The sequence below is a fragment of the Phocoena sinus genome, chromosome 6, assembly GCF_008692025.1.
Source record: "Phocoena sinus isolate mPhoSin1 chromosome 6, mPhoSin1.pri, whole genome shotgun sequence".
Lineage (NCBI taxonomy): Eukaryota > Metazoa > Chordata > Mammalia > Artiodactyla > Phocoenidae > Phocoena > Phocoena sinus.
In genome coordinates this window covers 44064577-44086309 of record NC_045768.1, presented here as the reverse complement: position 1 = coordinate 44086309, position 21733 = coordinate 44064577, and the positions used below count along the sequence as shown (strand labels likewise).

Below are 21733 nucleotides of genomic sequence, written 5' to 3'. Positions count from 1 at the left end.
AAGGCTTCCAGAAGTTTACACTCTAGGTGAAAGAGCGTAAGGCGATTATAAACATGAGACACTGGAGTTTGTGGGAGGCTGCTATAAAGAGACTATTGTGGGGACTTCCCTTGTGGTCCAGTGGGTAAGACTCCCCGCTGCCAATGCAGGGGAGCCCGTGTCGATACCTGGTCAGGGAGCTAGATCCTGCATGCACACCACAACTAAGAAGTCCACATGCCGAGGGCTTCCCTGGTGGCACAGTGGTTGAGAGTCTGCCTGCCGATGCAGGGGACACGGGTTTGTGCCCCGGTCTGGGAAGATCCCACATGCCGCGGAGCGGCTAGGCCCGTGAGCCATGGCCGCTGAGCCTGCGCGTCCAGAGCCTGTGCTCCGCAACAGAAGAGGCCAATGCCACAACAGTGAGAGGTCCGTGTACCGCAAAAAAAAAAGAAAAGAAGTCCACATGCTGAAACTAAGACCCAATGCAGCCAAAATAAATAAATATTTTTTTTAAAAAAGAGAGACTATTGTCGGTTGGTATATGAATTCATATATTCACGAATGCCATTCAAATATATTCATCTCCCTTCTGTTAAATGCCCTTCAACCTAACTTAATAATGTAATCCATTGAGACCTCTAAGGGAAGGTGACTGTGTACAGGACTGATCAGGAGAGCTGAGCAGAGATGCCAAATGCCAGACAGCTCACTCCCTTTCCGAGGGGCTGGCTTCCACATGCTGGCAGGTAAACCTGTAGCGGGGGCGGGAGGGCGGGGTGAGCTTTAGACTTAAAATGATTATAAAGCAAATAATGGCTGAAAATAAATGAGAAATTAGAAAAAGAGCAAACTAAATAGAAGAAAAGAGTATCATATACATAGTGTCCACGAAGCTGAGAAACAATTTAAACTATATGTTAGTTCTATTTTCATGAAATGTGGTCCATGCATTTTCAGATAAAGTACCTCAAAATTAAAGCAATTGGACCAATTGTTAATCTGAAAAAAGCACAGTAAATATATTTCTTTTTTTTTTTTTTTTTGGATCTTCTATAGTTGTATTGCCTAATACAATAGTCACTAGGCACACGTGGCTATTTAATTAGTGGAGAGTGAAGAAATGGAACATTATCACAACAGCAGGAAGTTCTATTGAACAGCATGCTTTATAATGTGTGCATTACTTTTTCCAGATTACTAGTTGAACTCACTGAATTTAGAGGTACTTTATTCAAAAAGGTGTTTGTAAATTGAAGAAAAACATACTGAGCTTGTAATTTGAAAATATAATACATTGTTTAAAAATGTTTATCCTGGGACTTCCTTGGTTGGCACAGTGGTTAAGAATCCGCCTGCCGGGCTTCCCCGGTGGCGCAGTGGTTGAGAGTCCGCCTGCCGATGCAGGGGACAAGGGTTCGTGCCCCGGTCCGGGAAGATCCCACATGCCGCGGAGCGGCTGGGCCCGTGAGCCATGGCCGCTGAGCCTGCGCGTCCGGAGCCTGTGCTCCGCAACGGGAGAGGCCACAACAGTGACAGGCCCGCGTACCGCAAAAAAAAGAAAAAAGAATCCGCCTGCCAATGCAGGGGACATAGGTTCAAGCCCTGGTCCGGGATGATCCCACATGCCACGGAGCAACTAAGCCCGTGTGCCACAACTACTGAGCCCGTGAGCCACAACTACTGACGCCTGCATGTCTAGAGCCCATGCTACATAACATGAGAAGCCACCGCAATGAGAAGCCCTCACACAACCACAAAGAGTAGCCCCTGCTCACCGCAACTGGAGAAAGCCCGTGCGCAGCAATGAAGACCCAACGCAGCCATAAATAAATTAAAAAAAAAATTTATCCTAAGTTTCACAACTTTTTAACACCCTCCAAATACATAATTAACTTTCTAAAGGCTAATTTTTATTTTCATCAGGATATACCTGCACATAGTTTAAGGAATCAAATTATTTAACAAGACATAGTAAGAAAAAGAAATGTTGTTTGCTCCCATCACATCCCATTTCCCACTCCTTAGAAGCAAGCAATTTCAACCCTTTCCATTATTTAATATGTCTTCTCCCTGTCCCTAAGGCAGATGCTTATACTGCTGCTTCCTATGTTTTCAGGTTAGGTATCTACCTACTCATTTCCCACTAACGGAAGATGAGCATTTCTTTCCCAAACTCTTCCCATCACTGCCCCTGCACACTTCCCTCCTCATCCTTCCAATAAATGTATTTTGCTTCATAAAAATTCAGTGCTGTCATTCTTGGCTGTGTAAATGATATTCACAGCCAAGCTATACAGAACATCATTTGCCTTATTTGAATGTGTACAAGTAGGTATAAAGCTTGATGAATTTTCACAAGCGAGCACATTATGCAACCATCACCCAGATCTAGAAACAGGAGAGATGGAAGCACCCAACAGCCTTCATAATCCTCCTGTCACCCCTGTCCTCTAGAACCACTCTGACCATTTTTGCTATAGTTCTGCCTGTTCTTACAATTTATATAGAATCAGTGTACTCACTTTTTTAAAAATTTATTTGTGGCTGCGTTGGGTCTTCGTTGCTGTGCATGGGCTTTTCTCCGGTTGCAGTGAGCGAGGGCTACTCTTTGTTGTGGTGCACGGGTTTCTCATTGTGGTGGCTTCTCTTGTTGCGGAGCACAGGCTCTAGGCGCACAGGCTTCAGTAGCTGTGGCTCACAGGCTCAGTGGTTATGATGCCTGGGCTTAGCTGCTCTGTGGCATGTGGGATCTTCCCGGACCAGGGCTCAAACCCATGTCTCCTGCATTGGCAGGTGGATTCTTAACCACTGTGCTACCAGGGAAGCCCAGTGTGTACTCATTTCTGTCTGGCTTCTTTTGCTATTCTTTTTCTAGCTTGAGATCAAAGCTTAGATTATTGATCTTTCTTTTCTATGTATTTAAAGCTATAATTCTTGATAGCATTAGTTATATCCTATAAATTTTTACACGTTGCATATTATCATTCATTTCAACATAGCTTTCCATTGTGATATTTTTGTATTTTAAAAATACTGATTTTTCTCCATCACGTTGTGATATGTTCCTTACACCAATCCTTAGAAATCTGTTGAGACATTTTATATATCCTGGACAACAGCTGCAGTTGAGGTCATCACCTGATTAGTTGATAATACAGTCATTTCCCAAGATCCACTAAGTTTCTGTACAGCCTGAACAGATGTTAGGAGCCTTTACCCTGAATCTTTCTGTATTTTTTTTTTTTTGCTTGTTTTCTTTCTGTATTTTTAATGATGACACTTGGCAATTTCCCCAGAGATGTAGCACTGACTTGCTTTACTATTGTGGCTTCTACTTGGCCCTTGTTTCAGTCAGGGAAGCAAAGTGGGGATTCTGTCAGTTGTCAGGTATGTCTATCCCAAATACACACTCAGGAACAGGGAAAGTAAGCACAGGGGTAAGTCCAAGAACTGAGCTGCCTGTGACACAAGCTAGGGCTCAACGTCCATGTATGACCTGATCCAAAAGGAAGCCAACTGTCAAAGAAGTGTTAAGTCACAGCCACATTACAAAAACCATGGGAAGCAAATTTGGAGTGAATAGACAACAGGTGTATGAGAGCAGTCAGACTGTCGGATCTCACAGCTCACCAACTGTGTCTAACCTGTACTTATCCTGTCCACTGAGCTTTAAATCTGAATTATTTTTTCATCAATTCTATTTTGACAATTCTTAAATCTGCCCGATTTTTTATAGAACCTTATTTCCCCATTTTTGACACTCTTATTTCTTTACACATATTATACAGTGATTTCAAGTTCTGTAACTGATAATGCCCGTATCTGTCACCTTTGTAGAGCTTATTCTGTAATTTGTTTCTGCTAACTCTTGCTTATGATGGCATTTCTTTCTATATGGTGGATTTATTTCCTAGCTCAGTCCCAGAAGGTCAGATTGGTTCTCCTCTATCAGCCTCCATCCATTTTCCAGGTAAGAGGAGAACAGGAAAAGGCTAGCACTTTCACCAGGGAAGCAGGACTGTCCTCATAAACTCCAAGTAGACTTCTGCTTACATCTCCCTGATCAGAACCGTGTTACAGCCCTAACTGCAGGGCTTTAAGCCTCCATAATTGAGAGCACTGGTGATGAAGTGTTGAAAGAGCCACTCTGAGTTTCTCCATGTAGTAGAGACAGGCAAGAGTCCCAAGTCACTGCGAGGGGGTTGGTGGCACAAGTCATGAGGGTTACAAAACGCTGTTTTGGAGCAGGGGTTATGGAACAGTACTCAGACCTAACCTACAAGGGCCGTTAAAGGCAAGGCCTCTGTTTGTAGAACCACTGCTGCTGGCCAGGTTCTCCCTGTAGCTGCTGCCTGTAACTCACTATTCAGGGCCTCTAACACACCTTACAGTAACCAGTAACCATCAACCAACAGATCAGGAATTTATATAGACAAAGCAAAAGATACAAACTGACACAAAAAAAGAAGAAACATCCCTTGGTCAAGTTTTATTTCAAGGCCTGAAAACACTAATTGAAAATGGCCCCACTGCAATTTCTTATAATAAATACTTTATATATAAAACTTAAAAAAATGTAGACACTGTTAACTAACTCCTAAACCACACACTATAGGCTTTTCAAAAGCTATAGTTATTTAACAAAATGTAAGGTGACAATATCAAAGAATTTTCACATTTAATGAGGACACAATCAGTCGCAAGCTACTCACACACAAATCTTTTTTACACTTTCCATGTTTGTTTTTAATTTTGTTTCACAGAACCACCGATAATTGAGGCTTCTTTCAAGTATAGGATTTCTAACATTAAATTACATTTTCTAAGTATTTCTTTAAAGAAGAAATGAAAAAGACACATACTACACTGTTTGCCATAAATTCATATACCAAAAAGTCAAAACAATCCAACTGAATTTATTCCTGCTTCCCCCTTCTCCGACATTAGCTTTAGATATTCTTCTGAATATTATATAAACAGTTTTTTGTTAAAATCAGTTCTCATTTATGCAGATTAGGGGAAATGGTTTTATAATGAGTTATCTTTAAAATTATCTTCTAGATAGCACTCTTTAGCCTTAGATTACATTGTACACACACAGCTACGACAGTCGGCATTTGCTCAGGAACATACAGTCACATTAAAAACAAATAGCTTTGTATTTCATAGTTTAGTTGGGTCTTAAATAGTTTCCCTAGGGGAGGAAACACGTATTTTGTGTTGTTTAAGAAACTGGTATATATAAATGAAATGCTAGGTGTTCGTTTAAACTTTGAGGAAACCTACAGATGAACATTTGGGTGTTTTCTCTAAAATGCAAGAGATATGCACTTAATCACTGTTCGTATAGTGCAGCGATGGGACGGCAGATAGAGACGCAGATGAAACTCTACATTTTGTAAATGTAAAGTTGGATATTCTAAATGGAAGAACTGACACTGAGAATTATTTACAGGAAACAAAGGTTAAGAAAAATGTTGAAGAATATCTACTCTTAAAAAGAGAGAAGTGTTACACAACACAAAAATGAGAACTAGAGATTCGAAAAACACTCATTTTATGGTTTTAAAAGAAAAACAAAAAAATAACAGGGAGAGAGTCTAGACCAATTAGAACTGAGGCAGCTGTAACAAAAATGGGACACAGCACAATGATCTGAGCCCTTAAAGGAAATGACTGGCTAAAGTGAAATTTCACAAGTCTTCATGTCTATAATAATACATAAATGCACAAAATATCAAAATTATGAATTCTGGATTTTTCCCCTTAGGTTTGTAATAAACTGTCAAACCTCTGCTTAATATATTTATTTTTATGAGTCTTCTGATTAGCAGAGCATGCTATACAGGTACATGCATGCTAGAATTTTACCATGAGAATTAATAGTTCTCATCTCAAACCAGTGACTTGCCTGTTACCCATATTTATATATATTTCATTTCCATTATAAAACACTTAAGACCTTTCTAGTGGTACATTTTAATCAACATATTACATTAAAAAGAATCTTGATTTTTAAAATGAACCTTTTTAGTACTGTAACACGATGGGTTTAATTGAACAGTTGGAACATAATATGGTAACTACATTGTACTGTTTAATTCACAGCTGTAGGAAAATGTTTGATTTTTAAAATATAACCAACATGAGACTGTAGAGTTATGAGCAGTAATATATTAGAAAACAGTGAATGAATAAATAAGATGCTTTTCCTTCAGTGGCCATTCATTATTTTGCTTTTAGGAACCTGGAAGAAATTGTCTTCTTTGAGTTTCAAATGTTCTGGTAAATCTAGTCGTTTCTTAGCTTCCTCAATATCACCTTGAATTGCTGAAATAAGTGACTCTGTGGAGAGAATATACCAGGTAAAGATAACGAAAATCTGCTGCTGTGCTTTTTTACTACTCCTTTGTTCAGCTTCTCCTAAAATCTCATAGGCTGGCAGTGCTCCTGGCACAGGGTAGATGCCCAATAATGTGTTTCATCCTTTCTTCTAGACTTAAGTAAAAGTCAATAGTACACAAAAGATGTCCCTAATCTTCTTGCAATTACTTAGAGAAAGGCATTAGCAGAAAGGTACATGGCATATACTAAATGGAAGAAACAAATACTATCAATTCTCTTCAATATTTACACTTGTAAAAGAAACTCTACATTAGAATTAAAACTATTACACTACACTAAGATTCTTGACATGTCTTAAATGTTCCGATTTACTGCTTCTTGCACTTCAACTACCGCTAAGCATCCATTATTCATCACAGTATTAACTCTTACTGGTTCCTTAAAATATGAAAAGGAAATAAGGATTTCATTAACTTCAGACTGTTGGAGAGACAGCCAGCCTGCTGGGTTTGAATCTACGCTCCATCACTTACTATGCTACCCTGGGCAAATTACTTAACCTCTCTGTGCCAATTTCCTCATCTGCAAAATCAGCAAAATAATTCCTCATGTGGGTGTTGTGGGGATAAAGTGAGTTGATTCATGTAAGGCTCTTAAAGCAGTGCCTAGCATACTAAATGCTCAAATATTATCTGTCTAGCCATGATTACTATTAGGAGAAGCAGCAGAGTAGCTGCAGTAATATTTAAGAAGATCTAAATAAGAACTTACCTAAAGAATCAAAGTTCTTTTCTGGTCTGAGGTAGCCAACAATGGCCACGTTGAGAATTTCCCCATAGAAGTCCTCTTTGAACGTATGCATGATATGAGTTTCCTACAGTCAAGAGATGTTAAAATTGAATTTATCTTTATGGTGAGGTAATTTAAATGAAACAATCAACCCTCCTTAAAATTTTAAAGACAGGTTAAAATCTAAGTGCAGTATTTCCTGAATTCTTCCATTGCTCCTGTTCTCGACCTTGTACCATTATAACTGAGTAAGGTAGATGCTATCCCACAAATCTGGTGTGATTTGCTGTTTTTAGAAAAAGCTAACATGCACCAAAGTAATTAAGAGTCTTATCAAGGTGAAAAAACTGAGCAAATACAGCAGAGGGAATGAGCAAAGAAACTCCTCTTCAAAAGATACCATTCCATTAAGCGAATTAAAAAAAAAAAAAAGGCAACACAGTGGAAGAAGGCATTTGTCATACATAGTTCCAACAAAAGAATTGGATCCATAATATATTAAGAACTTCTTTAAGTCGGTAAGACAGACAATCCAATTTTTTTTAAAGGGATAAAGACTTGAACACGTACATCATGTATGTCTGTTATCAGCAAAGAAAAGAAAAAGGAAAAACTCTAAAGAACCTCCTACCAATGGAAAACTGAGTTTCTCCTAACTATGGGAAGGACCTCCAAGGCACTCCTTAACTGGCTCTATAGTAAGAGTTCTGTTATCTGAGTAGCTAATAAGGAAAAATTAGTCATGGGATAGCCTTCCCTCCCCTTCATTCCCTCTCTCATTCCGGTGAAAAATATTTTGCCTTCTTTCATCGATTATTTTCTTTATCTATTCCAACACAGCCTTAATCCTGAAAAATAAGAGGAACACTGAGCACAACGTTAAGTAGTTCTGGGCCACTTCTATTGCTTATACCAGCACTTTTCTATAAACTTCAAAGAGGATGAAATTTAGATCAACTATAACCGTTTGTGCCACATACTTGAGCTGACCCAAAGATTCAGCCACATCTAGCAGATTAAGCACTTCAGCCGTGTAGGTCTTCTGTTCATAAGAACAGAAGAATTATGTATACTCTCAAAAGGGTTTAAAAAGAGGAAAAAGGGCTTCCCTGGTGGCACAGTGGTTGAGAGTCCGCCTGCCGATGCAGGGGACACGGGTTCGTGCCCCGCTCCAGGAAGATCCCACATGCCGCGGAGGGGCTGGGCCCGTGAGCCATGGCCGCTGAGCCTGCGCGTCCGGAGCCTATGCTCCGCAACGGGTGAGGCCACAACGGCGAGAGGCCCGCGTACCGCAAAAAAAAAAAAAAAAAGAGGAAAAAAAGCATCACCTTGCAATTTTATCAGAAAGCACCATCCACAGCGTAAGCAGTTCTACCTTAACAGGGTGACCAAATAATTAGAGTAAATGACCTACATTAACTGGTGAACTCAACTTTATTTCACTTTTATTTCTAATAAAGGTAAACACATGGGCAGTTATAAAAATTAATTATTGTAGTTTTGGCTTGTGATTCCACTTTCTATTTTCTCCATGGTTTAAAAGATAAATGCATAAAAATTTATTAATCTATGTTATTGGGTACACAATGATGTAATTTGTGAGTTTTGGTATACTATTAAGTTCATATAAATTCAAAATAGATTTTTATAACTTTAGGATGTTAAATGCAGTCCCCATGGTAACCACAAAGAAAATATCTATAGAAAATACACAAAAGGAAATAAGAAAGAAATCAAAATGTGTCACTACAAAAAAAAAGTCAACTAAACAAAAAAGGCAGTAATGGAGGAACTGACAAAAAAGCTATAAAGCATACAAAAAACAAATAGCAAAACATCAGAAGTCTCTCCTTATCAGTAATTACTTTAAATGTAAATGGATTAAACTCTCCGATCAAAAGGCAGAGATTAGCAGAATGGTTCAAACACACAAGATCCAACTATACCCCCTTTATAAGAGACTCACTTTAGATCCAAAGACACAAATAATCTTGAAAGTGAAAAGGATGGAAAAGTTATTCCATTCAAATAGTAACTAAACTCTTCACTTTTAAACCTGTCAAGTAAATTCTCATATTTGGATTATGTTGTGATCACCACTGATGAGTTCTATCCGTGTATTACTCTAAATCATCATCCCATTCTCTGTTTACAGAGTGAAATACAATTATTAATTCTTACCATGGACTTTTTTGTATTCTTGTAGTACGGGTTCCATCCTATGCTCACCACCATCTTATGGACGTCTCCACTTCCAACACTGGCCCAACCATAATATATGCCAGTGGATACATCAGCTGGAAGATTATCTACTACTTGTTCAGGAAAGTTAGCTAAACAACAGAAGAAAATATGCTAATATTTAGAGTTTTATAGTCAATATTTAGAAAATTCACATGTAAGGCTAGTCTAAATCATTACCCTCACAAGATTCCTAGGACTCTAACTACAATTATTAATCCCATCATTTCATACTCTGGCTAGGATTTCTTTCTCCTCTTCATACGTATTGGTTAGGAAAAAAGGTACCAGATTATATATGTATAAGTTACCAGGTTATAGTAAGTGTACCAAAAATCGTAAACTCTCACAGTAGAAGAAAACAGGTACATGAACAGCTGGGGTTTTTTTTTTAGCCCTGGTCCTTCTTAAAGGGGTTCAGCGTCTCTTGAAAAGATTTCTATTTTCGAAATATACATACTAGGTCCCAAGCTCAAAGACTGCTTTAATAGGTCTAGGTGCAGACCTGGAATGTATCTTTAAGGAAAAATTAAGCATACCTTCAGGACCTGACTACTAAAACTAATGCAGACCAAAAAAGATACCTGGTTCTCATTCATCTGCCTGTGTCATCATTTGGACACAACCTACTAACGTATTTAAAGAACGAAAACCTTACAGCTGGCTTGAGAATTTAGCCTATCGGGCCCACATTACATTTTCTAAAGAGAAAGACGCGCGCCACGTTTGGCGGATTTATCACGGCTGGATAGGGAGGCGGGAAAGAAGGCTCCCGAAACTCAGCTCCGGCTTCCTGCCCTCACCACCCCCCAAGCCGGTGAGCTCGGAGCCACGGGCAAGGACGCGCTCCATCAGTCCGACCAAAGGTCATCAGCCTCAACAAAGCGGGGACGGGGAGGACGGGAACGTCACCTCTGCCCGTAGCCCCACCACCCAGCCCGGAGCCTCCCGGCTGACGTCCTCGCTCTCAGGTGATCCGGCCCAGCGTGGGGGAGGGGGGGCTCCGCGCCCTCCCGCGCTCACCTGTAGGGATGCCCAGCTGCTTGGAGCCGCGACCGAAGCCCCGCACCACCTGGCCGCGGCAGAAGTACGGCAGGTGCCTCATGACGCCGTCCGCTCGGGGTGCGGGCTGCGGTCCAGAACGCGCGTCCGGCGGAGCCGCCGTCGAGGCGGTGCCCGGACGCCCCGGACCAAACGAGGGACGCGGGCGGGAGCTCCGCAGGCCGGCCGGCCGGGCGAGCGCACGGGCGTACAACTGGCCGAGCGGCGCGGACGACACGCCACAGCGAGACGCTCACGCCACTGACAGAAGGTGCCGGGCGACCCAGACGCTGCGTCTGGGCTCCGGAACGCCGGCGACCGCGGAAGTGCGGCTGTGGGCGGGTAGCGGAGCGGGGTGGCTTGGGACGGCCCCCCCCAGCCCACCGAGCGCCACGGGCCTGCGCACTCTGCCCAGGCCGAGAGCCCCGAGGCTCGTACGGCTTCCGTAGCCCCGCCCCCAATTTAGCCCCGCCCCAGCCGTAGCCCTGCCTCCAACGTAGCCTGGGAGGTGTCCGTTCTTTCCTTGGTATCTCAGTCTTCCCGGGCGGTGGAAACCGAGTCGGGGGCGCGTTTTTCAGCCTGGGACCTGTGAAAGCACTGTCCTCATTCTCAGACACTCCGAAGTGTTTCTTTCCCCTTTTTCCTTTTCATTATGATCCTGATGCCGAGAAGAGACGTTCTTTAGCTCCTTGACAACTGCTAGGTTGCTCGTCATTCATCACTCATTCGCTTTTTAAAGATTTATTAAACCTCCAAAATTCCACCTCTTCATAGACGCTTTTCACGACTAGCTACGGGAAGTGGACCTCCTCTCCCCCAGACCACTCGACCATGGTCTGAAGTTGTATCAGTATGTAAGCTCCAGGGGAGCGGGTCCTGGTCTGTAACGCTGCAATCCCAGTGACTAGTGGAAGGTTACAGTGATGCAATTTTTTTGAGCACGGAAGCGGCTGCCTACCCTCCCCCTCTATCTTCCGGTCTCCCTGAGAACTTAATAAACTTGATGTAAGACTTGATCTCTACTGCAATGTAAATTTGTGGGCCTTCTGACCCTTGGAACTGTGAACATTACCTCGGGAAATAGTTCCAGGGTCACTCACAAGATCCATCCTCTTGTCTTGTTTTTGAGAAAGAAGTTTTAATTCTCTTTTGCCTTTCTCTACAAATGTGTGTGAAATTCTGTCCAGCCTTTGCAGTCATTATCCTTTTACCTTAACTCTAATAGTGCTTACCCAGTGTTCAAATTATGTTCTCTCTCTATTGGTACCGAAGGGGTTGGGAAATGGAATATTTCCAGTCATAACGGTAAACAAAGGATGTCACAGTCATTAGCGATGTAGCCCTCCAGTATGAGCTGGTGAGCCCTGAGGAAACTCAGGATGTGAAAACACAGGATACTGGCCCCAGATAAGTGAGGTGCACATCAAAGGAATGATTTCAATAAGCCCAGATTCTTGCATCTTCCCATACATAGAAAGCTACTAAATTCCTTAACTTGGGATACCTGGTTTTCTCTAATTAACAATAATCTTTTGACGTTTGGACTACCTGCCCTTTGTTGTAAAACTTCAATATAACCTGGCTTCCCCCATTGCCTCCCAGGAGCTGTTCTCTCAGGGTTACTTGAGATGCTGCCTCCCGGGCTTGAAGTCCTAAAAATTCCTGCTGAATAAAACATAACTCTCAACGTTTAGGTTGTGGGTAATTTTTTAGTTGGCAGGGTCTTTGTTGGTAAGACTGTGTTATTTCCCTAATTAGCGCCTGGCTCATAGCAAACTCTCCGAAAGTATCTACAGGAAGAATGAATTGAGCCCAGCATATGCCAAGCACAATGCAAGGTGTTGGGGGAACAAAGGTGTCTAAGACAAGGTCTTGGCCCTCAGGAGACTCAGCTTAGTCGGTGAGACCTATTGGGAAGCCTGATAACATAGCATTCTATGCTATAAATAGGCCAATGAAGTCCTGACAAAGTGCTTGGAAAACTGCTAGAGAGAGCAGTCCTCAATAAAAGGCATTTTGTATAGTTAATGGTTAAGTGCACAGGTGCTAGAGCTAGATAAGCCAGGGTTTGGTTGCAGGCCTTGCCTCATTTAATTGCTGGGTGATCTTGGGCAAGGTACCCTGTGAACTAAATGGGCATATCAATAATTTTGTGGGGTTTGAGCGAGATATTGTATCTACTGCACTCAACAAATTGCCTGGCCTGTTGTAAAAAATTCAGTAGCAGCGGCAACAGCAGGAACATCCTTATCCATGATACACCAAGTAAAACCCTGGAGATGAGAGCCTGGGAAAGCATACGTGGTGGGTCTACTCCAACACTACAAGGAGGTGTGACAATTAAATGAGGTAAAATAATTAAATGGGTCATGGGGGACAAATGAGGAGTGGTCTTAAGGATTAAATGAGATGATAGTAAGTACTGCACACACTCTTTCATGTAATCCTCATTATCAGCTTTGGAGGAAAGCATTAAACCCAATTTATAAAGAGAGAAAGGGAGATTTGGAGAATTTCTAATATGGAGCATTTGGGCTCCAGTTTTTTTTAACTGCGTTGACATGTCAATTACTATGCATAAACACTGTGTAATCAGTGCAGGATATGAAAGGCAGAAGCCTGACTCTTTTCCATTGCTGCTCAATAGCCCTCAGTGGCTCCCTTGGTACTACAGAATAAAATAGCCCTCCAAGGGTCCCCTTCAATTTGCCATTCTGGGTTTTATCTCTAAGGACTCCCCTCAAGTACTTTATATACTAATCTAATCAGAGCCCCACCACCCTACCCTGATCTCGGAGAGGCAGCAGTGGGTGGTGGCGTGAAGCCAGTTCTTAATTCCCTGCCCAGGAATTGAACCTGGGTAGCCTGGATGAAAACCAGGAATCCTGGCCACCAGACCCCCTGGCTCTTGCCCCCAGTGGAAAATGCATTTCTCACAGAGGCAAAAACTGTAAAAACAGGTACAAGTTTATTATTAGAGACATAGCACAACAACAAGTGGGAGAGCACACAGAGAAACAGTTTGTTTAGTTAAGAGATGCAAAGCAGAGATGCACATCAGATAGAATGGGTGTGGGCGTCCCCGTAATGAGGAGGAGAGCAGTAAGGAGGCGGTTAAGTCATCTATATTGGGCAGTTCTTCCCGGTCTTTGTTTACCTTTGGCCAATTATCTGGTTTCTGTTTCCACACCTGACCTGCCCTAGGACCCTCCCAGACATGCATGCGCAACTTTTTTCCACGATGGATTCCAGCCCAGAAGTCTATGGGATGGCCTTAGCATCACATATTATGGACTGGTGCCCCCTCCCTTTTGACCCCCAAGGAGCCTTTCTGCGCATGTGCAATGTTTCCCTTGCCCCAAGGATGGGAAATATATGACCTCTCGATCTTTTAACACATTCTACCATACTGAAATGTTTCATTATTTTCAGTAGCTTTAATTATATATTTAAGTTAGAATCCCCGACTCTTAAAAACCTTAATTTCTAGTGACAACCAAGAGGCGAGTAATAGTTACCAAAATCTGGAGAGACTATTTTAGATGATTTTCAGAACATAATTATTCCTATATAGTTTACCTAAAAGCTCTCATTTCATTTATATTTAAAGTTTCATCATATCAAGTTATTTTTCTTGCTGACAAATTTACAACAGATATAACAAGATTTCATTTAACTTTTATTAAACCTAGGTGCAGTGAAAGTACTATACTTAATGTTGATGGCTCTAAAGACATGTCTATATTAATTAGATCAACAAACTTAAACATTAATACCAGGCATTAATTTCATACTGAATACTTCCCAGTTCACGTGAACCTGAAACTCATGTAACTTAATTTCTCTTGTATTTAGAATTGTTTGGTTTGTAAGCGCTTCCTTTTCTTTAAGCCAATTAAATAGAGCTCATTTACAGATTAACCTCAGCAATATTATCCAAAGACAAAAACACATACAAACACACAAACAGAGAGACACCATAGTTCTCATTTCAAAATTTCAGCCCTGAGTCAAGTACAGCAATGTAAAACCCATCAGTTTTACAGTGAGAGGGCCGCGTACCGCAAAAAAAAAAAAAAAAAAAATGGCAGAGATAGGGGTTTTTGAAGACCGGATAGGACATTTGTATCTCAAAGATACAGGCAAGTTTCTCCTAGGATTACTTTTGTTTCCCCTTTGTTTACTATTTACAAGCCTCTTTACAAGCACCCGTATTTATTAGAAAATGAATCAACTTGTTCCCCACTGTCAATGTTACCCGGGGCTGCTGTGGGGAAATCAGAATCAGACACCTCAAGTCCAAGGGAGTCAGTCCCCTGGCCTCTTACAGGATATTGGGGCAAGAGGAATTGCCCTGCTGCAGAAGTGGCTCCCGGTCCAAATTGGATGCCCTGTCGGGTCTTAGATGATGATACTAAACCAGGTCCCTGTGCCCCGGGGGTTACCATAGAAGCTTTTATTTGATCCCCATGGGTAGGGGAAACAGGAGGCGTTGAATACGTTGGCGGCAGGGGCGGGGGCGTGGGGGTGGGGGGCAGTTGGAATAACTGCTGGTGCAGCCTGCTCGGTCACTGGGGGAGCTGGATAGGCTGGAGGGGGGTTAAGTTTTGAAATAACATGTCCCCACTCTCATTTTTTTTTCTCTTCCCTTGTACAGCAGGTTTCCTCTTGGGTTTCCTTTCAGACCGCAGCACCATAAGGTGACAGCCCTCTGACTCCTTTTCCTCCTGATGCAATAGCATAGATGCTCCTACATATGGAATCTCATCTCTTTTCCCTGCTCTTTTGCAGAATATTTCTAACTGCAAGAATGTAAAATAATTGAGTAAGCCATTCAGGGGCCATCGTTCTTCTGATCCTAACAAATATTGGGTCCACACCCTATTACAATAGTATATCATGTCTTTTTTTTTTTTTTTTTTTTTTTGCGGTACGCGGGCCTCTCACTGTTGTGGCCTCTCCCATTGCGGAGCACAGGCTCCGGACGCGCAGGCTCAACGACCATGGCTCACGGGCCCAGCCGCTCCGTGGCATGTGGGATCTTCGCGGACCGGGGCACGAACCCATGTCCCCTGCATCGGCAGGCGGACTCTCAACCACTGCGCCACCAGGGAAGCCCTGAACAGAGGCACTTTAACATTCAGGCAGAGGGGCAGGTTTCCCTGAGGCAGGCCATTATGTATGATTATAATAACAAAATCAACAGAAAGCAAAGGTTAAAGTCAAAGAAACAGATGGAACATGGAGTACAATTTAACTCTTCCCTGTTACAACTACATACCTATTAGAATGGCTAAAATCCAAAACACAGACAATACTAAATGCTGACAAGGATGTTGAGCTCCAGGAACTCTCATTCTTTGCTCTTGGGAACGCAAAGTGGTGCAGCCACTGTGGGAGACAGCTTGGCAGTTTCTTACAGAGGTGGACATACTCTTACTATATGATCCAGCAATTTTGGTATTTAGCCAAATAAGTTGAAAACTTATGTCCACACAAACCCTGCCCATATATGTTTATATGTTTATAGTAGCTTCGTTCAGCATGGCCAAAACTCAGAAGCATAAAAAATTAAACAGAAACCTCAAATACAGTAAGTCCCCTACGTACGAACCTTCAAGTCGCAAACTTTCAAAGATGTGAATGTGCGTTCACATGTCCAATCATGCAGGTTAGTCCACATGTCTGGCATACATTGTCATGTGTGTGCATCCTCTACAAGTGGTTTTGCTTTTGTGTACTTTACTGTACAGTACTGTATAGAGTGCAGTAGTACGTATCTCTATTTCAAGCCCGGGATGTCCGGAAGCAGGTGTAAAATCAGTGGTGATGTAGCTGGTACTACTGTACTTTTCAAGGTACTGTACTGTGTAAGATTAAAAATGTTTTCTTTATTTTTTGTGTTTTTTAATGTATTATTTGTGTGAAAAGTATTAAAAACCTATTAAAGTACAGTACTATATAGCCAATTGTGTTAGTTGGGTACCTAGGCTAACTTTGTTGGACTTAACGAATAAATTGGACTTACGAACGCACGCTCGGAATGGAACTTGTTCGTATGTAGGGGGCTTACTGTAGAGTTGGGAGACCAGAACAGGGAGCTCTCATGCACAGGGCCAGTAGCAGAGCCAAACAGGAAGAAGAAAGACTTCTTCCCTGGCAAGGACTCAGCCAAAAAAAGCCATAGACTCTTTATTTACTATAGCCCTCCAAACTTCCTTTTCCTCTCTATAAAAACATTCTCCTTCCCTTTCTATGCCAAGGACTTGTACATGACTTACCATGGTTGCAAACCCCAATTGCAATTCTCTTCTGAGCCCAAATAAACCCTCTTTGCTGGAAAAATATCTGGTAGTCTATTTGTTTCAAGTCAACATTTTTGTGACAAGTAGGAGACCATAAAATGCTCCTGATGGCTCTGGGGCTGGTGAGCACATGGTTGTGGTACCCACAATCGAGCCATCGTCACTCACAGCTTTTTCACAGACCCTGGAGTTTGAAGTTGTTCTCGTGGATCTGAGTTTGCGCCCTCTTTGCATTTGAAGCTCTCCAGGCTTTGCTTGGAATCTATTCAAAGGTTTCTTCTTTCTGGTTAAGGCATTATTCTATACTAAAGTATTCATTTGGCACTTTGCTCTGATTTTGAGATCAGACTGATTCACGGAAACTGTCTAGTCCTGGCCATTCTTCAGGATCAGGGATTGTTTCTCTGAAACTGTTCCTGAAGAATAGCCAGGATTTTTCAGCTCTTGGCCTATTCCCTTGGAAAGGCTGTCTTCTGGAGACTGCCTAAAAAAAGTCTTTGGCCTGGCTCATGTGGGACCAACCTGTCTTCTTAGGACTGGCTGGAATTGGCTTGCCAGCTGTTTGAATTGAGCCATATATACTGTAAACTGTTTAAGCTGTTTGAGAATTGTCCTTTGCTCTAGAGGAAAAACCTCTGGGGGTGGGGTGGGGGGGATCCCAGTTATCTAAGTATTTTGAGGGCACCCACAAACAGGGACTCAGGCCAATTTTATGTTTAACATCCATGGTCCTTCTTCATGCATATTTCTAACTAAATGGATCTACCTGACCAAAGGCAATTTAGAATATCAATGGTCACTGTGGGGAACTTTTGAAATCTCCAAACTCAATTTTCTTAAAATTGAATTGGACTACAATAACTCAAAAATTTCCAGAGCTGAGTGGAACATTTATTTCGAAGCATCCCAACATTATCAGTAGACTCAGTAATTTTAGTCTGCAAAATAAGATTTTAAGATTAACTGAGGCAAACAAATGATTAAAGAAAGATAAAATGGTTCCCAAAGCCTTGGGCTCTTCTTCCTTGTCTTCTTTGTCTCAGATTCCAACTCTGTCACCATCTTCCGCCTTCACTTCTATACCAACTATCCCTCTACTATACCCTAAAATCTCCCATACTGATTCTCTTGCCAAACTTCTCCTTTTCCCTGAAACACTCCCACTCCCTTTTCCTCTGGACTCGTCAGAACCTGTTCTTTAAAAATTAAGCCCGGGCTTCCCTGCTGGCGCAGTGGTTGAGAGTCCGCCTGACGATGCAGGGGACGCAGGTTCGTGCCCCGGTCTGGGAAGATCCCACATGCCGCGGAGCGGCTGGGCCCGTGAGCCACGGCCGCTGAGCCTGCGTGTCCGGAGCCTGTGCTCCGCAACGGGAGAGGCCACAACAGTGAGAGGCCCGTGTACTGCAAAAAAAAAAAAATTAAGCCCTCTGAGGACCCAGGGGCTAAACCTTTCATTTCTTATACTCCCTGGGCTAAAGCTGAACTGTGAGCCATAGTCAGAGATTTTCAAAGTGACCAAAGGTCCTCCTGAGGCATTTAATATAGTCACTTGAACATTTCAACCTGGTTTCTCTGACTTACATAAGCTAGCTATGCTTGTCAGTGAAGACCAGGCACAGCATTGGATGAAGACTGCTAATTGGGAAAGTCCTGAAGGGTCTCTAGAATTGAAACTGAGCAATCCCTGCACAGGCTTCCTTGGTAGCAGACCCCTTCATGTTCCCCATCTCCCGCTTAGAGAAAATACTATGGTCTCTTGAAGCTTCCCTGAGTTTCAAAAAATCTGGCTCGTAAATTTCAAAAAAAAAAAAAAAAAAATCTAGCTCAAAAGTTAATGATTAGGAGCTTCCCTGGTGGTCCAGTGGTTAAGACTTTATCTTCCAGTGCAGGGGTTGTGGGTTCGATCCCTGGCTGGGAAGCTAAGATCGACATGCCTCACGGCCAAAAAATGAAAACATAAAATAGAAGCAGTATGGTAACAAATTCAATAAAGACTTAAAAAAAAAAATGGTCCACATCAAAAAAATCTTAAAGGACTTCCCTGGTGGTGCAGTGGTTAAGAATCAGCCTGCCAGTGCAGGGGACATGGGTTCAAGCCCTGGTCTGGGAAGATCCCACATGCCATGGAGCAATTAAGCCCATGAGCCGCAACTACTGAAGCCTGTGCACCTAGAGCCTGTGCTCCGCAACAAGAGAAGCCACCGCAATGAGAAGCCCATGCACTGCAACAAAGAGTAGCCCCTGCTCGCTGCAACTAGAGAAAGCCCACGCACAGCAACGAAGACCCAACATGGCCAAAATAAATAAATTTATTTTTAAAAAAATTTAAAAAACAAAAGTTAATGATTAGAGGAATGAGAACAGAGGAATGGGGACATACAGAAACAAGGAACAGCAGTCAGGCAGAACTGGTAACAATTTAAACAATAAATCAGCCATGTAGCAGAGTCACGGGACGTTTAGTTCCTCCCTGAAGGACATAGATAACAATGTCTGACACACACTCTTAAGTTGTTTTTACAGAAATCAGATCCCCACTAGATGGAAACTGCTGACCACAAGCACATAGACCTCAGACCAGATGCAACCAGAAGATTGATGATGTTGTTTCCTGAAACTTCATTGTTACCTCACCATCAACCAATCAGAGAATTGTGCATGAGCTGATCACACACCCTGTGAACGTTTCCCTCATACTGTCTTTAAAAATCCTTCCCTGAAAGCCATGGAGATGTTCTAGTCTTTTGAGCACTGGTTGCCTGTACTCCTTGCTTGGCACCCTGCAATAAACGCTGTACTTTCCTTCACCACAACCCAGTGTCAGCAGATTGGCTTTGATGTGCGCCAGGCAAGTGGACTCAAGTTCAGTCTGGTAATACAATTACCACTGGAAGACCAGCCCGCTAACTTATTGCATGATCAAGCTTAGGCAATCACTAGGTGACTTCACTGAGCAAGTCCTGGGACTTTTCCAAAGTCTGTTGATTGGAATAAAATTCAGTCTTACACACAGAATCAGATGAACCTGTTCATGAATATTACAACTGAGTTCAGATTATTTTTAAAGAAAAGTCTGGTCTTCCTTCAGATGCTGGTTCCACCTGAGTAGCTTTTGTTTATTAATTGGCTGAACCAATTCCCTTCTGGTAAAAAGGACCAGGATGGAATGGGAAATTATGACTGCTCCAGATTTAGTTAATCTGGCAAACCAGCTCTTTTGCAGTCTAGATGAGTTACCTCAAAGGAAAACCACCAAAATTCTTAATCTTCAACTCCAGAAAATGAAGGCTCCTAAATGAAACTAAACCACTCCTAGATTCTGCTATTACAAAGAGCCAGGATTTGGGGAAAAAACACTGTTACACACTTAAGTGCTTTAGGAAGCTTCAGCCCTATAACCAGCTTTCCAACATCCTCCCAATTCTCAATGATGGGGCTCCTAGGAACTACAGGAGTCCTTTCCACACCTCCCTCTTAATCAGCATAAAGAAACATTCTCCAGATTGGGAATGAATTGCTTCCAGTACTAATTGACCATACAGCCACCCTCCTGGTGCTCAACCCCACTACTACAAATTAGCCCCTGCCTCTGACCACTAAAACTGTTCAAATAGTGGGGATCTCTAATGAACCTCAAGAATCTATTCCCTTTTGTTTAGACACTTTAAGAGATACCCACCCTTTTCTCCTTAGCTCCTCCATACTTATCCATTTATTAGGCTGAGACTTCTTAGAGAAGTATCATGCCGTAATTTCATTCTTTCAAAAGGGGGAAGTAATTCTACAAATTGATAGTAGTCATCAAAGTAACCTACCACGTGAATTACACAACCCTCTGACATCTTTTATTTGTTCTGTCTCTGAGGGTACTAGAGCAGATTCTGGAAACACTGGAACACACCTCCCATCAAGATTCAAATAGACCCCTCAATGGAATATAACTTTTAAAAATTGTGGATCACTATAGTGTACACCTGTAACTTATATAACACTGTACATCAGCTATACTTCAATTAAAAAAAACAACAACAAAAACAAACAGACCCCTCAAAACCTCTTCCCAGAATGAAATCAATACCCTATAGATAAAAAAGCCCTTCGAGGCACAAAACCCATAAAAGAAGCTTACAAGACTCAAGACCTTATTATGCCTTGTGCTAGCACTTATAACACTCCTGTTTTACTGGTGAGAAAACCTAAGTGCTGATGGCAGAGGTTTGCCCAGGACCTCCAAGCAATGAACAACCTTGTTATCCCTCAACAGTCTGTTGTTCTTAACCCATATACATTACTAACATCTGTCCCCACAGGAAGTGAATTCTTTACTGTAATTGATTTTTGCAGTTCATTCTTTAGTATTCCAGTTGATGAAGCTGGTCAATACCTTTTTCCCTTCACTGGGGAAGAAAAACAATTCACCTGGACACTAATGCCTCGGAGTTTTATTGAGTCCTTTCTTATTTCTTGCAAATCCTGAAGCCTGATCTGGATGACAGAATATTCCCTAGAAGTTCTACTTTGTTGCCATAATGTGAATGATTTACTGCTTTGCTCTCCTTCTCAAGCCTCCTAACTGGAAAACCGCTTGCTAAAGAATCACTTGCTAAATCTTTTAGCCTTAAAGGGACATAAGGTTGCCCAAGAAAAATTGCAGTTTACCCAAATCCAGGTTCAATATTTAGGGCATCTGATATCAGAACAAGGGCTACACCTAGATCCAGACAGACTTTGTGGTGTCCTAAATTTCCCCAAACCGAAAACTAGGCACCAACTGCAAGGTTTTCTTGAGTTATTTGGTTATGGCCAAAATTGGAGTTGAAATTTCTCTCTTATGGCCAAACCTCTATATGTTTTTCTCAACAATAATAGCTCTGACCCAATTATATGGTAAGAACCAGATGACATAGACTTCAAGGACTTAAAGGAGAGTTTGATGAACCTACCTGCCCTTGGACATCCCAATTATCAGATTCATTTTTTTCTTTTTGTATATGAGAAGGAAGGGAATGCCTTTGGGGTGCTCAGTCAGA

At 42.1% G+C, this 21733-nt stretch overlaps 1 protein-coding gene across 1 annotated transcript; it reads right to left on the bottom strand.

Annotated features, from left to right (window-relative positions):
* Positions 1 to 4456: 4456 nt before the first annotated feature.
* Positions 4457 to 11317, bottom strand: RFK (riboflavin kinase). Its single transcript, XM_032636201.1, has 4 exons — positions 10381 to 11317; positions 9298 to 9449; positions 7099 to 7201; positions 4457 to 6327 (listed from the first exon to the last, which is right to left on the bottom strand). Exons 1-4 carry the CDS (start codon positions 10460 to 10462, stop codon positions 6197 to 6199), a joined length of 468 nt encoding a protein of 155 aa, XP_032492092.1. The 5' UTR covers positions 10463 to 11317; the 3' UTR covers positions 4457 to 6196.
* Positions 11318 to 21733: the final 10416 nt, after the last annotated feature.